Below are 17,012 nucleotides of genomic sequence, written 5' to 3'. Positions count from 1 at the left end.
TGCGCAGAAGCAAAGAATTTTCAGGAATTACTAGAGGCTCATCCTGATGACAGCAACCAGCGCCCTGCCATGGTCTGGTGCCCCCACTCACCTGCTCGACCATCCCACTGTGGCCGATGCCCACCATGTTCCACACATGCCCCCTGGTGGTCAGTGCATGTCATAGTGACCGGATGTTCGGTTGTTTTGCCATTCGGTCTATTTGTATATTAGCCTTTTATTATATAGGATCACTTACCAAAATAATTGGTCAAATATATTTCTCCCAATTTTTAATTTGTTTTTAATTTTTAATTTTTTTAATTTCCAAGAACTTTAAATGTTTCCTTTTTTATTTCTGTCCTTGACATCATCTTTATAAAAGAATCTCTTTCTACTTCAAGGTTATAAAAATACCTAAATTTTTGCCCTGGCCCATGTGGCTCAGTTGATTGGAGCCTCCTCCCATATACCAGAAGGTGGTGGGTTCAATTCCTAGTTGGGGCATATGCCTAGGTTGCGGGTTTGATCCACAGCCAATCTGTGTTCTTCTGGTGTTTCTCTTTCTCATTGATGTTTCTCTCTTTCTCTCTCTGCCTTCCTCTAAAATCAAATTAAAAATATCTAAATTTTCTTCTTGTACCTCAAAGTACTAGTATTTTCCATATTAAAATGTTTAATTTATCTAGTAATTTAAAAATAAAAAGCTTTAACTATGTAGGGTTTCATAAACAGTTTTATACCATCTTAAAGTTCAATTAGGAAAACAATAGAAAAGTAATCATAATGACAGTGAGTGATGTATTGTAAGTGCTTACTCTAAGCATTGTTTTTATCACTTCACCTATATTTCTCACAACAGCCCTATAAGATGGGTACTACTGTTATCTCTGTTTTATAGATGAGTAAACTGAGTTACAGAGAAGTTAATAACTTATCCAAGGTCACACAATCTGGTTCTAGGGTTCACATATTTTAAGCACCATACGATTCCTCCTCTTTATATATTATGATCATACTGGTTCCTGAGAGTAAAACCAAGTAATTGGGTCTCTAGTAATAACATTGCATTTGAACAAATACTTATTAAGATACCTAAAACAATTTTTTTAATTTATTGATTTTAGAGAAAGAGAGAAACATCGACCTGCTGTTCTATCCATCCATGCACTCATTGGTTGCTTTCTGAATGTGCCTTGACCAGGAATTGAGCTCAAAATCCTGGTGCTCAAACCAACTGAGCCACCCAGCCAGGGTCTTAATGATATATCCTGAAACTACTTGTATTTAAATTTTTTTACCTACAAAAGAAAATATAGTCCAACATCCTGTCCTTTCCTCTCCAATATAGTGGAAATTAAAACCATTCACCAAAAGCTGTGATAAGGATGTTTCAGTTTAACTTAGCAGTTACTGGGAATTTCCTAGGTACCTGACTCTGTCGTTTTTTGGGGATAACTAAGAAAAAAAAGACAGTGAGCTTATTTGTACGATTCTAACCTAACACTGAAGTATAAAATGGGAAATTTCTCTTGGTAGATTTCTGCTTCTCTTTCTGAATTCTCTTTCCCTTCTTGATTTGCCTCATTTATACATATTTTTGCAACTGACTAAATTTTACTGTTTGTTACATTGTTAATGATCATATTGTTGCTAATTTTTGCAAATTTTATTTTCCTTACAATTAAACTGATCTATATAACTTTTTTAGATTTATATTTTTATTAGCTTATCAATCATCTAATCATGTTTAAATCCAAATTTATAAGGTATATTAGCTAATATTAGTATATGTATTACTAGAGATCCTTTACCCACTTCATTTCTAAGACTCTACTCAACATTTCAGTAGACTTACAGAATACAGATGGGGGTTCCTTAGGAGTTAAGTATTATTCTTACTCTAAAACCTTTCACTTTCTCACATTGTCATGTTGAACTAGCAGTACCAGGAATCTATAATAATAAAAGTATAATATGCTAATTAGACCGGATGTCCTTCTGGAGGACCTTCTGGATGAAGCTGGGGCTGCAAGGGAAACCCAGGTCTCGGGTGCCAGAGGGAAGCCAGTGCCGGCAGCCGGGGCGAGGAAGGCCTACTCTTGCATGAATTTCGTGCATTGGGCCTCTAGTATATTATATTTTTCATAATTTAGTAAAAAATAAATTTCAGCCCTGGCTGATGTTGCTCACTTGGTTGAGTATCATCTATGCACCAAAGGGTTGCTGGTTTGATTTCCATTCAGGGCACATGCCCAGGGTTGTGGGCTCAATCCCCAGTAGGGGCATGCAGGAGGTAGCCAATCAATGTTTTACTCTCATGTCGATGTTTCTCTCTCTGCTCCGTGTCCCTCTCCCTTCCTCTCTCTCTAAAAATCAGTGAGAAAAATCTTTAAATAAAAAATTAAATAAATTTCACAGTTGCTTCCTGCAGTTTACTTCACTGGAAACTATTTGTCTGCCTGAATTACACTAGTTCTTCAAGGCTTAGTTTATGGATCACCACCTTTGGAAAGACTTCTCCTAATCCCCTTAATGCATCTTTAACCCTGTCTAGATATATTACTCTTACACCATTTGGCAGACATTAAGTACCTATTGTTACAAAGCTGCTGTGCTTGCTACTGGGGAGACTATAGGGAACACAAAAAGAATTGTATCTTTAAGAAGCTTATGTTCTAGTGGGAGGAAACAGATAGTAAATATGTTAAAAAAAAAAAAAAAAGTATGTTGCCGAAACCGGTTTGGCTCAGTGGATAGAGCGTTGGCCTGCGGACTGAAGGGTCCCGGGTTCGATTCCGGTCAGGGCCGTGTACCTTGGCTGCGGGCACATCCCCAGTGGGGTGTGTGCAGGAGGCAGCTGATCGATGTTTCTCTCTTATTGATGTTTCTAACTTTCTGTCCCTCTCCCTTCCTCTCTGTAAAAAAATCAATAAAATATATATATTTTTAAAAAGTATGTTAACCTTTTATATGTACGTCGGTACTATGAACAAATAAGATAGTGGGATAGAGTGTGATAGGCCAGGAACATTTCAGGAAAGGCCTGTGGAAATGCTATTGAAGTATAGAATCTAAAATTGTCATTTAAATAACCATGGGAACAGCACTGTAGCAAAGGGAATAGCAAGCATGGAAGCCCTGAAATATGAATGCTTTTAGTATGTTCTAGTAAGTTAAAAAGGCCAATGTCACCAGAGTATCAAGGGCTGTGGGAAGAGTGGTATCAGGTGAATATGGAGACAAAGGTGGGGATGGATTGTGAAAGGCTTTGCAGACCATGAAAAGGAATTCAGATACCATTTCAAATGCAGTAGAAGCCATTGAAATGTTTTAAACTGGGAAGTGACATGAAATCCAACTTACACTTTAAAAATATCACTCTGGCTATTAGGAATAGACTGAGGTGGAGGGAAGAGGGCAAGAATAGAAGGAAATAAGGAAACCAGATAGTAGCATAGAGGAGAGCTTCTATAGTTTGGATAAGGCTGGAGACAATGGAGGAGCAGAGAAGTGGATTTACAGGTGATATGTTTTGGAGCCTGCATCCATAGGACTTGCTACTGGATTGCCTTTGGTAACAAGGTGGATGGTAATGTTCATATGTATAGCAGATTGGAAGTCCAGGAGATGATGCGGGGTGAGGGGTAAAAAGCAATGATTCTTTTTAGGAGTCGAGGTGCTATGTGACATCTAAGGGGAAATATGTTAGCTAGGCAGTTGGATATATAAGAGAAGAGGCCTAGGCTAGAGATACCAATTTAGGAGTCAGCAGAATGAGAATATTGAGAGGAGAAGAAGGCCTAGGACTAAGCCTTCTAAGAATTATAATATTTAGATGTTGGATAGAGAAGGGCCAACCTAAGCAAATAGACTCAGGAAATGCCTCCAATTTGACAGGAGATAAAGCAGAAGTTCAGGATGTCATGAGCAGAGAGGGGAGAATGTGTTATAACATAATGTATTGTTTATTTTCTTAGTTGTCATTGTCTTCTACTTTACTTTGACATGCTCAAGGACAGAGATCTCAACACAAAGTGCTCAGTGTCTGGCATGTTATTGTTGGTGAATGAGTGAGTGATTGAATGACATTTTAAAGAAGGAACTTTACCTTTATGGTGCTTTGTACAGATCTATATGCAGTACCTTTCTCACTTGGGTGCTTAATAAAAAATCCTGCTTCAAAATAATCTGAAGCAGCCCTGGCCAGGTGGCGTGGTTGGTTGGAGTGTTGTCCCATGCACCAGAAGGTTGTGGGTTCGATTCTTGGTCAGGGCACACACCTAGGTTGCAGGTTTGATTCCCAGTTGGGGTGTGTGTTGGAGGCAACTGATTGATGTTTCTCTCTTTCCTCTCTCTAAAATAAATAAAAACATATCCTTGGGTAAGGATTAAACAATTTTTAAAAAATCTGAAGCAGAGTGCTGTATAATGCTGATATTAGAATTGCCATGAGTTTTATTTGGGAAAATGTATTTGGAATTAAAAGTTTTTACATTAGAAACACATTTTTCTGGATGACTGTGGATTTTGTTATTCTCCATTCCTTGCTTACCTCTACCTGTTAGGCAATAGGAATGTAATCTTCCCTGATACAAAGGTAGGTGGGTGAAGTCTGTGACTAGTGTTCCAGGAATGAGGGCAGAACAGGGATCCCTGTTGGGATCAGATTCTGGAAAGATTTGGCTGAGCCAAAATCATTTTGTAGCTTTCCAGAGTCCTGGGAATGAGCCATTTTTTCCTTGTTTACTATATTCCTCTTTATTCAGACTATCCTTTCCTTCACTGCATGTAGTGTTTCACACAGTCCTTTAAAATTGTCCAGTTTTTGTTTATTTATTTATTTTTATTGTTACCACACAAAGCAAAAATAGATAGACTGAAAAAGGCTCACCATATATTCTTCCTAGCTCTTTTTGCTTATAACAATAGGAGAAAACACTCCAGGAATTTTTTGCTGTATTAGGGGGTGGCATTTATATATTAACTCAGGGAAGTTAGGCATATTTATGTTGGGATAATTTCAGTGCTAGACTGCTAGTGCCAATTAGCATACCAAAATATAAGGCAAATTCCTTGAAAATATCAATTACGAGAGGTAGGCTGTTTAGGGAGATAATGATGGATGAAGGGAAGTCTGGTCTGGGCCCTGATGGTTAAAAGAGGAAGTACAATATTCCAGGCCCATTTTTTTTACTTCCTGTGCAAAAGCCTTTGGAATTTTAGCCTTGTCAGGATCAATAAGATTAAACAGGGAAATAAGGCTACTCAAAAAGGCTAATTTAGTCTCAGGCTTCTTCAATAAATGTAGAATGTCTTGCCCAGCTTGTGTGGCTCAGTGGTTGAGCATAGATCTATGAACCAGGAGATCATGGTTCAATTCCCAGTCAGGGCACATGCCTGGGTTGTGGACTCGACCCCCGGTAGAGGCATGCAGGAGGCAGCTGATCAATGATTCTCTCTCATCATTGATGTTTCTCATTCTCTATCTTTCCCTTTCCCTTCTTCTCTGAAATCAATAAAAAATTTTATTTACATGTATATATTTAAAAAATAAATGTAGAATGTGGGAGAGAAATTTTTCACTCTGCACTGGTCAAACAACATCTGAAATTCTGAGATCATACTTTAAGAGGGATGCTGATCAGGGATGTAAAGCATAGTGAATGTAGTCAATAATATAATAACTACTAGTAGCCCGTTTGCACGAAGATTCGTGCAATAGACCTTCATTCACCTGGCTGCCTGCACCAGTTTTCTGCCGGCACCGGGGACCCAGACCTTGGCTGTGGCCACCGCCTTCTACCTTCTTTCAGGGTCCCGGCTTGGCCCTGGGCAGTGGCCTTGGGCTCGGCTGCACCCAGCGTCCCTGCTACCCGATCTCAGGAGCGAGCCCCTGCGATCGGAGCAGGCACCCCGCTGGCGCCCAAGGCCCGGAAAGCCTGGGGCGGCTTTCCGGGCCTTGGGCTCCGCCGCACCCCAGCTTCCCTGCAACGGTTTCCTGGTGGGCGTGGTTGATGGGCGTGGCTTGGTTGGTGGGCGTGGCGAAGGTGCGGTCAATTTGCATATTTGTCTATTATAAGGTAAGATGTGTGGTGCCAGGTGGGTACTAGACTTACTGAGGGGATCATTTTGTATATTATATAAATGTCTAATCACTATGCTGCAAAACTAATATAAAATAATATTGAATGTCAAATTTAGTTGAAATACTTTTTAATTGTAAAAGGAAATAAAGGACAGTTTATTAGATGCTTATTGCTATTAGCCCAACTAGAACCTCCACTTCTATGATCACATTTAATTTTTGCAATATGTGATGAAATACAGAGGGAAGTATAAGTCTCCTTAAAGTGCTATTAATTTCCTTTTTGTTCTATGTTTTTTGAAAAGATTTTTTGAAAAGGAAGAGCAGAGTTTCATAGAGGAAGAATTGTTTACTTTATGCAAAGAATTAACTCAGGTTCACTTTTTGCCCCTCTTGCATAGAATATTATTTAAATAAAAGAAATGAAACGTTACAGACAAAAAAAAAAAAAAGAGGGACATGAGACACTGATAAACCATAATAAAGAGGAGTGAGGAATTTTGAAACGATCTCATTTGAAGGAAGCTAATTCAGTTAATGGTTGAGAGTATAGACTCTGGCATCAGCTAGGCCTCAGGTCAGATTCCATCTCTGCAGCTTATTAGCCATGTGAATTTTTCAAGTCAGGTACTTTACTGATCTTCATCTTACTATCTATCAAATGGAGATTAGAACAGTGTTCACTTCTTAGGATTTTTGTGAGAGTTAAATGAGGTCCACGTATATGAAGACCTTAAGGCAATACCTAGAATATAATAAGCTTACCATAAATAGTAACTTTTTTTTGACAAGAATAGTTGAAGGAACTGGATAGGTATTATTAAGTTTTGGGAGGATAGCAAATAAGAAGGATATGACATTTTGTAAATAGCTCCAGAGAATATAAGTTACAAGGTTACAACTCAACATAAGAAATTTGTTTCTAAGAATATGAGCTAGCTGACAATAAATTGGGCTACTGCAGAAAGTGATGAATGTTATCCCCCTCATCCACTTGGGGTTCAATTTGATATTTTTTAGAGTCTTCATACATTAGTACTGAATTAGACATGTGAGATCTTTTCCAAATCCACTGTTCTGATCATTCCACAGATATTCATTGACCTTACTGTACACTATCTAAGTGGTATACATAGCAAAACAGACATGGTTCTAGTCTTTTTTTTTTTTTTTTAATATATTTTATTGATTTTTTACAGAGAGGAAGAGAGAGGGAATAGAGAGTCAGAAACATCGATGAGAGAGAAACATCGATCAGCTGCCTCTTGCACACCCCCTACTGGGGATGTGCCCGCAACCAAGGTACATGCCCTTGACCGGAATCGAACCTGGGACCCTTGAGTCCGCAGGCCGACGCTCTATCCACTGAGCCAAACCGGTTTTGGCTGGTTCTAGTCTTTATGGAGTTTACCAGTCTGTGATTTTATGGTTTCCTTTTCTCAAAAATTAACTAATTTCCTTTCCTTTCCTCAAAATTCCTTTTGTTTCTCTTCTTGTCTTTAATCATATCTCCTTTACCTCCTTCAATTGTTGTTCTTCCTCCTTCCTGGTATGCTTGATATCCTCCAATTTTTTTTCTCAAATCTGTTTAATTTTCCTTGCATATTCTCTACTTTGGCCATCTCTTGCAGTGAATATAGCCTTTCCAAATTGGTAGATTTCTCTTCCTAATGTTCCTATGCTCAAAAACTCTTAGTGATTCTCCATTGTCTATTGAGTAAAAAAGCTTGACATTTGCGGCCTTTGACTGGATATTCCAATCCACTTCTCCAAACTTACCTTCATCTGGTCTCATAAACTCTGGGAAAATTAGACAATTTCCTACTCCTGTTTTTTCCTTTGTTCATTTCCTGGCCTTTCTATTTCTGAGGTCTTTGTGTTTGTAGATCCATCTACCCAAGAAAACCACATCTCTACCTGAAATCCTCTTCTTTCTTTGAAGCTCATTGCATATACTAACCTGTTTTTGTAGCCTGTAACTTTTACAGATATCTCCAGGTGGAAGTGAACTTTTCCCTCCTCTGATTCATCAGGGTCCCATACCATGCACTCTGTTTTTATCTACTTATCACTTCCGTTTAAATTCCTTGAGATTTGTTGCTGTAATCCTATATAATAAAAGCCTAATATGTAAATAAACCAAATGGCGGACTGACCGGTAGAATGACCAATCTCTATGAAGCACACTGACCACCAGGGGGCAGATGCTCAGTGCAGGAGCTGTCCCAGCCTGCAGGCCCCAGGCCAGCCAAAGTGGGTGCCAGCGGGGGGCCCCCGATTGCCCTGCCGGTCACCACACAGGGAGGTAACCGGAGGTGGCAGGGAGCGGGCCGGTGAGCGGGTGGTGCCAAGCCAGCCAAGGTGGGTGCCAGTGGGGGCCCCCTTGATTGCCCCGCCAGTTGCCCCACAGATTGGCCCTGATCGCCAGCCCGGCCTAGGGACCCTACCCATGCACGAATTTCGTGCATCGGGCCTCTAGTATTTTAATAAAACCTAGTAAAGTGTCTTGAATAACATAAGCATTCAATACATATTTGGTGATGGATTATATGATGATGTAACTTTACTTACAGATGAAGGAGTATTTTATGGGTGATAAGTTTGTATATTAAATACTATTTATTGAGCACCTACTCTATGCCAGGTACTCTACTGGGCACTGGGGATAGAAATGGATAAAACATATTCTATGTCAAGTGGTGCTAAGTGCTATGTATCAAAGTAAGTGAGGATGAAAGGGATGATAGTGAAGGAAGTGCAACTTTATATAAGGGGTAAGGGAAAGTTTCTCTGAAGGATGGTAATGAAGAGAGATAATACATATAAAGGCCCACAATGCATCAGGATGAACTTTAAAAATTTTCAATAAGCTATAATTGAAAAAAAAATTGATTTTTGTCTCATTCTTTTACATTACACATGAATAATTGGAAAATTAAGATCTCATTGGTAATGGCTTTTGGGGATTTATTTCTCATAGAAAATTCGGTAAGATAAAGAACTCTTGAGTCTCTCTTCTTTAAGTATAGTTGAAAAAATGTTCAAATTGTAATGTTTTAATAATATGTCCTAATGTTATTATCTTCAAGAGATACATACATTTTTAAATTACATATTTCAGAATTGAGGGAGCCAAAAAAAAATTAGACAAAACACTAAGTAAAAGAACACGTTTATCACCAGAGCCAGAGGATCCTCCAATCGTAAGTTTTTGTTTTCTTTTTAAAAACTTTATTTTAATGCTGTTTTAATTCTTAATTATTTTAAGTCAATTTCAATATAATTAGTATTTTAAAGAATATTACATATATTTTAAACTATACTTTAGTATTTAAAAAATTAAATCACTTAAAAATTTCTACTTGATTTAATTGTCTTTTTGTTTGCTTTTGACAGATGACCAGTGAAATTAAAAAGAAAGGAGTGAGTTCAATTTTTTATATTTATTGTTTTGAAAATATTCAAAGAAACTATTACAAAGTAGCTCCTTCTAAGACCACCTACTAAGTGCAATTCTTGAAAAGAAAGAAATTTAGAAAAAGATTTCATTTTCTTTGCCCAAAGGAGCAAGCATGTCATAGATGGCAATGTGGGTTTTAAGAGTTATATTGTTGGCATTTGTTATTTGGGAATTCATTTTAAATATTACGGTTGTTATTCAAAAAAACTGAAAGAAAATTCAAAATGACAGTTACAAAGGAAATGCATCTAATCTATCTCTATATGTAAAAGCCTAAGCGACCGTTATGGCTGGATGACTGGCCAGTAGCTATGATGCTCACTGAACACCAGGGGGCAGATGCTCAATGCAGGAGCTGTCCCCTGGTGGTCAGTGCGCTCCCACATCCAACCTCCCACAGTCCCTCCCCCCGGCCGGCCAGCCCCAATCGGGACTGGGCGAGATGGCCCCAATTGCTAGCCAGGCTGAGGGACCCCACCCATGCACGAATTCGTGCACTGGGCCTCTAGTATATATATAAAAGGCTAATATGCTAAGTGTCCCTCCAACTGTCTGACCAGTCACTATGATGCGCACTGACCACCAGGGGGCAGACGTTCAACTCAGGAGCTGCCATGATGTGCACTAGCCATTTACAAAGAAACAGCACCATGGACCTAGCGCCAGCAAAGCAACGCTTGGCTTCCCCCAAGTGGGACACAGGCCCCGCCAGGACCTAGCGCCAGCAAAGCAACGCTTGGCTTCCCCCAAGTGGGACACAGGCCCCGCCACCACCCCGTTCGAGAGCCCACCAAATTGCAGCCAACACTGCCAAGATGCCATGGTACAAAATGTGGCCCACAGCCCAGCCCAGCCCAGAAACGGTGTCTGTGCGCGCCGGGTAATGATGTCATGTAGCACCACCCGCTTCCTCTCCTTAGCAACTAACCTCCTTGGAGTTTCTTTAGCCCAGGAACCCGATTTGCTTTATAGCCAGGTGCAAACATTTTACACTTTAACCAAATGTCTGTGAAGCATTTTCACGTGCTCATCTCATTTGATCCTCACAGAAGGTAAATAGGAGACTCGGTGAAATCCTATTTTCTTTTCATTAGCTGGAAAATGGAGATTTAGAAAGTTTAGAAACTTGACATGACTGAAAAGAAGTGAGAAATGGTGGAACTTGAAAATGACTTCAGGTTTTCTCACTGCCCAGAATATAGTCAAACATTGCTACAGTTAAATGTTTCACCCTTTGTTCTCCCTGCGTGATCTACAATAATGATCTGCTTTGTGTTGATATTTACGGCTCTGTTGCTAACAATTACTTTAAAGAGAAGCTGGGATACTTAACTGGGCTGGAAAAAGTTTAGCTAAATCAGAAAACAGGTCTAATTAAGCAAGTTTATATACATATATTAAGCTCTTGCTGGCGCCAATTGCACAGGTGTGTTTCCATCTGTCATTATTGATCATGAATTTGGTTGACACTTCTATTATAGAGAAAGGGCAAATAGTGGTATTAAAATATTTCTTCTAATTAATTTCCTTTCAATATGCACAAATTTGTGCACCAGGCCTCTAGTACTAATGTAATGATGATTACTTATTGAGAATCTATTGTATGCTAGTCACATGCTAGGTGTCAGAGATTTAAAAAAAAAAGACTATGAGTAACAACAAGGGACTAAGACAGGCGTTCTCAAACTATGGCCCGTGGGCCACATGCAGGTGTTTTTGCCGGTTTTTTTTTGTTTGTTTGTTTGTTTGTTTGTTTTTTTAATTTCTTTATTGTTTAAGGTGTCACATATTTGTCCTCATCCCCCCATTCCCATCCCACACCCCTCCCCACAGATGCCCCCACCCCCTGTTGAACTTAACCATTGGATAGGCTCATATGCATGCACACAAGTCCTTTGGTTGATCTCTCCCCCCTCCCCCCACCTTCCCCTATCCTCCCCCCGAGGCCCGACAGTCTGATCCATGCCTCCTTGTTTCTGGGTCTGTTCTTGTTCATCAGTCTATGTTGTTCATTATTTCCCCTAGATGAGTGAGATCATGTGCTATTAGAAATACACTTATAAGAACCGAAAATGAGACAAGCAATAATGGTTATGGTGACAGGCAAATGAATCAGTGTGTAGTGAGTTTCTTTCTGGGCCAACAGTTCTTTTGAGACCCAATTTCAATGTCCAACAGTTCCTTATGTGTACATGTCAGCACTGACATTTCAGTTCTGGATGGTGGACAAATGGTGGTAATGCAGGTCCGACTCTGTCTGGTTTGGTCCTGGGCAATCTGCAGTGATGCACAGCTGCTAACTGCTAGTATGGGAAGGCCACATCAGCGTCTTCCGTCTCTGGACTGCTTATCTTCTGTCTTCATGGCTGGAGTAGTCCTGTCGATTCCTCTCTTGCTAGAATCCACATGGTCTCAGAGTTGTTTTCTGAAAATATACAAACATATTCTCTACCAAAAGTTAATAAAGGAATATTTTCTATAAATTTGACTGGGGATCCTTTTTCAATTTTTGCCCAAATGATTTTCCTCTGGCTTGTTTTGTCACCTTGTGTGTTTTTCATGGGTGTCTTGCTTTTAGCCTTACAGTTAATTTTCTAAAGTATTAATTTTCTAGATGTAATTTACTTACAGGATATTTTTCCTTACATGATATTCCTCTACTATTCCCTCCTTTTTTGATTTAAATGTTAGGAGGCTTTTGAAAATTTTATAATGTAGTCTTGATGGCTTTTAAATTTTAATTTTTTGCACTATAATATTACTGTTTTAGGTTCATTATATTTCACCGGCTTATTTCATTTAGCATAATGTTCTTAAGGTTCATCCATTCACTAAATTTAAGTATTTTTTTATACTTTGAGATATATATTGAAAATATGCCAGATTGTCAGTTGTCTTTTGACCTTTATATTATGACTTTTTTTTACACCATGCAAACATTTTTATGTAGTCAGAATTTTTCAATTATTTTTCCCCTTTTGTATCTGGAATTTGAAGAATAGAAATTTTTCTATACACTCAAGTTATAGAAAAATTTATTCTTTTCTCCCTAGTCTTTGTATAGTTCCACTGTTTAATTTAAATTCTTGAACTATTTGGAATTTATTCTTGTGTATAGTGTAAGGTATTGATTACATTTATCTTTTTCCACATAGCTAACCAGTTATCCCAGTACTTCATCTTTGGCCTGGCTGGTGTGGCTCAGTGGTTTATGAATCAGGAGGTCATGGTTTAATTGCCAGGGTTGCAGGCTCAATCCCCAGTAAGGGGCATGAAGGAGACAGCCAATCAATGATTCTCATTATTGATGTTTCTGTCTTTCTCTCCCTTCCTCTCTGAAATCAATAATAATAAAAAAAAAGAAACAACATCTTTGCTCCAGTGATTTGAGATGCCACATTTACCATATACTAAAATTTCTTGTGGACTGGACCTATTTCTGGACTTTCCATTTTTTACCACTGGTTAATCTATTCATGCACCTGTACTACACTGTTCTAATTAAAGAAATTTTATAGTATACTAGAGGTCCGATGCATGAAGATTCATGCAATAATGGGCCTTCCTTCCCCTGGCTGCTGGCACTGCCTTTGCTCTGGCCCGGAGCTGCCTTTCCATCTTCCCACACTGCCCAGAGGCCTGGAGCGGCTGGGGTAGTACGGAACACCTGCGTTGTCGCCATGGCGATGGCACAAGCATCCGCCCTTGGCCGCTTGGCACCTGTGTATGCAAATTAACCCACCATATTTGTTGGGTTAATTTGCATACTCACTCCTGAGGGGCTGGTGGGTGTCACGAAGGTATGGTCAATTTGCATCTTTCTCTTTTATTAGTGTAGATTTTAATGTCTCCTAGGGCTAGTCCTTCCTTGTAGGTTTTCTTTTTCAGGGATTTCTTGGTTATTCTGACATGTTTATTTTTCCACATGAATTCTATGCTTAACTTGACTAGTTCCATAAAAATATGTGTAGATATTTATATTAGTATTGCATTAAATTAACTTTGGCACAAACTGAAATTCTCATAATGTTAAAATGTCTTCACCAAGATCTAGTGTTGTCTTTCTATTTGTTTGTGTCTATTTTTGTTATACTACTCACTGTTAGGGGAGAATTTATGAAATTATACTATACTTCTTTGTACCAGAATATAATCTCCAAGACAGCATGATCTTTATATGTTTTGTTTTTACTACTGTATCTTTAGCATTTGGAATAATATCTAAATATTTGTTGAATTTGTGAATATTAGTTGAATGAAGGAAGTTAGATAATAAAAGGTCTTTGTTTTGCCTTGAGAAAAGGAGAAATATACCAAGAACATTATTTAGGTGAGAATTCATCATAAATAAAGAATATAAAATGGTATCTGTAGATTGTACTTTGGGTTAAAATCTTTGTATTCTGAAAATATGTTATTTTGCAATATACTAGTGTTTTTATTCTCAAGGAAAATTTTGTCTTGAGAACAGAGCTTAGTAGTTACATTGAAATGCTACTTCATTTAGAACATTTACTTTTTTCTTATTATGTTCTCAGTTGAACTATATTTATATGAAGCAATGTGTAGAAAGTAGTCCTATAGTACCTATTCAGCAGGAATGGCTGGATCACATGTTAATGCTGGTACCTGAGTCTTTAAAGCAAGGGAAAAAAAGAGAAGAACTCCTTCAAAGTCTCATCAGTGAGGTGTCAAGTGACTTTGAAAAAAGCACGAAGAGGTATTTGGGTAAGTAATATATAGCACCTTTGCTCCCGTGCTAAAAAGCAGAAATATGAATAATGCATGTTATATATTTAGCAATATGTATTCTTAAATATTTTTATTTAAGTATTTTGAGCCTATAATGTCAAAATATTTGAAAGTTAAGGCCATTTTTTAGTAACTTTTTATGTTCTTATTAGAGCCCCGGTGCACGAAATTCATGGGTGGGGGGGGCCTCAGCCCAGCCTGCACCCTCTCCAATCTGGGACTCCTCGAGGGATGTCTGACTGTCTGTTTAGGCCCGATCCTACCGGGATTGTGACATCCCTCTCACAATCTAGGACTGCTGGCACCCAACTGCTTGCCTGCCTGCCTGCCTGATTGCCCCTAACCACTTCTGCCTGCCATCCTGGTCACCCCCTAACCACTCTCCTGCCAGCCTGATTGATGCCTAACTGCTCCCCTGCCAGCCTGTTTGCCCCTAACTGCCCTACCCTGCAGGCCTGGTCACCCCCAACTTCCCTCCTCTGCCGGCCTGGTCACCCCTAACTGCCCTCCCCTGCAGGCCTGGTCCCCCCCAACTTCTCTCCCCTTCAGGCCAGGGTTCCCCCCAACTGCCCTCCTCTGCTGGCCTGATTGCCCCCAACTTCCCTCCTCTGCCGGTCTGGTCACCCCTAATTGCCCTCCCCTGCAGGCTTGATCGCCCCCAACTGCCCTCCCTTGCAGGCCTGATCCCTCCCAACTTCCCTCCCATGATGGCCATCTTGTGTCCACATGGGGGCAGGATCTTTGACCACATGGGGGCAGCCATCTTGTGTGTTGGAGTGACAGTCAATTTGCATATTACCCTTTTATTAGATAGGATAGAGGCCTGGTTCACAGGTGGGGGCCAGCTGGTTTTCCCTGAAGGGTGTCCCGGATCAGGGTGTGGGTTCCCTTGGGGCGTGGGGCGGCCTGGGCGAGGGGCCTGTGGTGGTTTGCAGGCTGGCCACGCCCCCCGGCGACCCAAGCGGAGGTCCTGGTATTTGGGATTTATTTATCTTCTGTAATTGAAACTTTGTAACCTTGAGAGGAGCTAAGCCTCCTGCTTGCTCTGTGGCCACCGCCATTTTTGTTGGGGTTTATTTATCTTCTATAATTGAAACTTTGTAGCCTTGGGTGGAGGCCTGGGCCCACCATGGTGTATGGAAAGCTTGGCTTCCTCCATTGCCTGGGAAACCCAAGCCTCCTGCTCCCTCTGTGGCCGCAGCCATCTTAGTTGGGTTAATTTGCATACTCACTCCTGATTGGCTGGTGGGCGTGGTTTGTGGGTGTAGCAGAATGATGGTAAATTTGCATATTACTCTTTTATTAGATAGGATTAGCTAAATAGCTTTTTAATTTTGCACTTTTTCTTTATAATTCTTGCTGCACTATGTACTGGATTATAAGATAATATTAACAGATTTGGGGATATTTGTTAGGGATTTAACCTTTGCAATTTTTATTGGAATAAATTTTCTTAAGATGCCATGCCAGGCACTTTTCAGTAGACAGAAAGAGAAAAACTGAGAACTTACTGAAGCTGTATTATATTTGAATTTACATTCAAGGCCAAAGTAGTATCAAAAGTGTGATTTACAAATATCAAGGCCAAAGTAGTATCAAAAGTGTGATTTTGTTTCTAGTAAAGGGATTTTTTCTTATACTCATTTTAATGTACAGTAAACTGTACCATTCAATATTAAGAGTTAGAAACTTTGATTTGAGTTATAGAAAATATTTTACTATGGTTTTATTTAAATAAACTAAGCAGAAAAAAACTATTTCTGAAGCAAACTAAAATGAGAGGAAAGTCTAGAAGTATGTATCAATATTATGAATGATTACTGGGTTCATGCTTAAAGATTATAAGCTTTATTGGAGTATATCAACAAAAGGACTATCCTAGTAAACATTTTTTTGAAATTATGAAATTCCAAGTTGATGGATTCTCATTTTGTTCTCTGTAAAATCTTGGATCAAAATGTTATTGATCATCTTTAAAGGGTTTTCAAGAAGTATTAATACATATATGTATTTTAGTGAAGAGTGTTCTTGTGAAACCTCCAGTTAACTGGCTTGAAGATGATGGAGGTCCTTTACCTGAATTCCCTGTGTGAGTAAATTATTTTAAAAACAGTGCTGCACTTAGGTTTTGATAATAGATTGAAAATAAACTGATCTTGTCCTGGCTGGTTTGGCTTAGTGGGTAGAGCGTCAGCCTGCGGACTGAAAGGTCTGAGTTCGATTGCAGTCAAGGCACATGCCCTGGTTGTGGGCTCAATCCCCAGTGGGGGGCATGAGGTAGTCGATCAATGATTCTCTTTCATCACTGATGTTTCCATCTCTCTCTCTCTCTCCCTTCCTCTCTGAAATCAATACAAATATTTAAGAAAAAGAAAATAAACTGATCTTATATTTAAGTCTACAGCTGTGAAACTCAAAGGTATTTTGAACATACCTAAAAAAATAGTACCACTGCTGTTTTTTTCTTTCTCCCCAAAGTATCCTCTATACTGTACTTATCTAGTTTTAGTCTATACAATTAGGGGAATTTATATGGATGCACAATTCAATTTGACTAAGTGAGCTCGGTGTATGCCAAATAGATTTCTCCATCCTTTCTCCCCAGTTGATTTATCTCTGTCCAAGGTAACTGAGCCAGAGTACAGTGGAAGTTAGCAGGGTACTCATGCCTGGCCCATCAGCCTTCCTTGCCTACAAATGATCTCTGTTCTCAGTATAGTTGTTAGCAGAGGG

The 17,012-nt window shown here is 39.3% G+C and overlaps 1 protein-coding gene across 1 annotated transcript in view; it reads left to right on the top strand.

The window, feature by feature from the left end:
• DNAH12 (dynein axonemal heavy chain 12) overlaps positions 1–17,012 on the top strand; it is a 229,555-nt gene that overhangs the window by 13,172 nt on the left and 199,371 nt on the right. The window contains exons 3-6 of the mRNA XM_054729795.1: positions 9,189–9,270; positions 9,464–9,490; positions 14,066–14,255; positions 16,296–16,368. Of these exons, the coding sequence (XP_054585770.1) occupies positions 9,189–9,270; positions 9,464–9,490; positions 14,066–14,255; positions 16,296–16,368 (372 nt within the window). The remainder of the gene's footprint in view (positions 1–9,188; positions 9,271–9,463; positions 9,491–14,065; positions 14,256–16,295; positions 16,369–17,012) is intronic.

The sequence above is a fragment of the Eptesicus fuscus genome, chromosome 18 (assembly GCF_027574615.1).
Source record: "Eptesicus fuscus isolate TK198812 chromosome 18, DD_ASM_mEF_20220401, whole genome shotgun sequence".
Classification (NCBI taxonomy): domain Eukaryota; kingdom Metazoa; phylum Chordata; class Mammalia; order Chiroptera; family Vespertilionidae; genus Eptesicus; species Eptesicus fuscus.
This window is presented reverse-complemented; position numbering and strand designations above follow the sequence as displayed.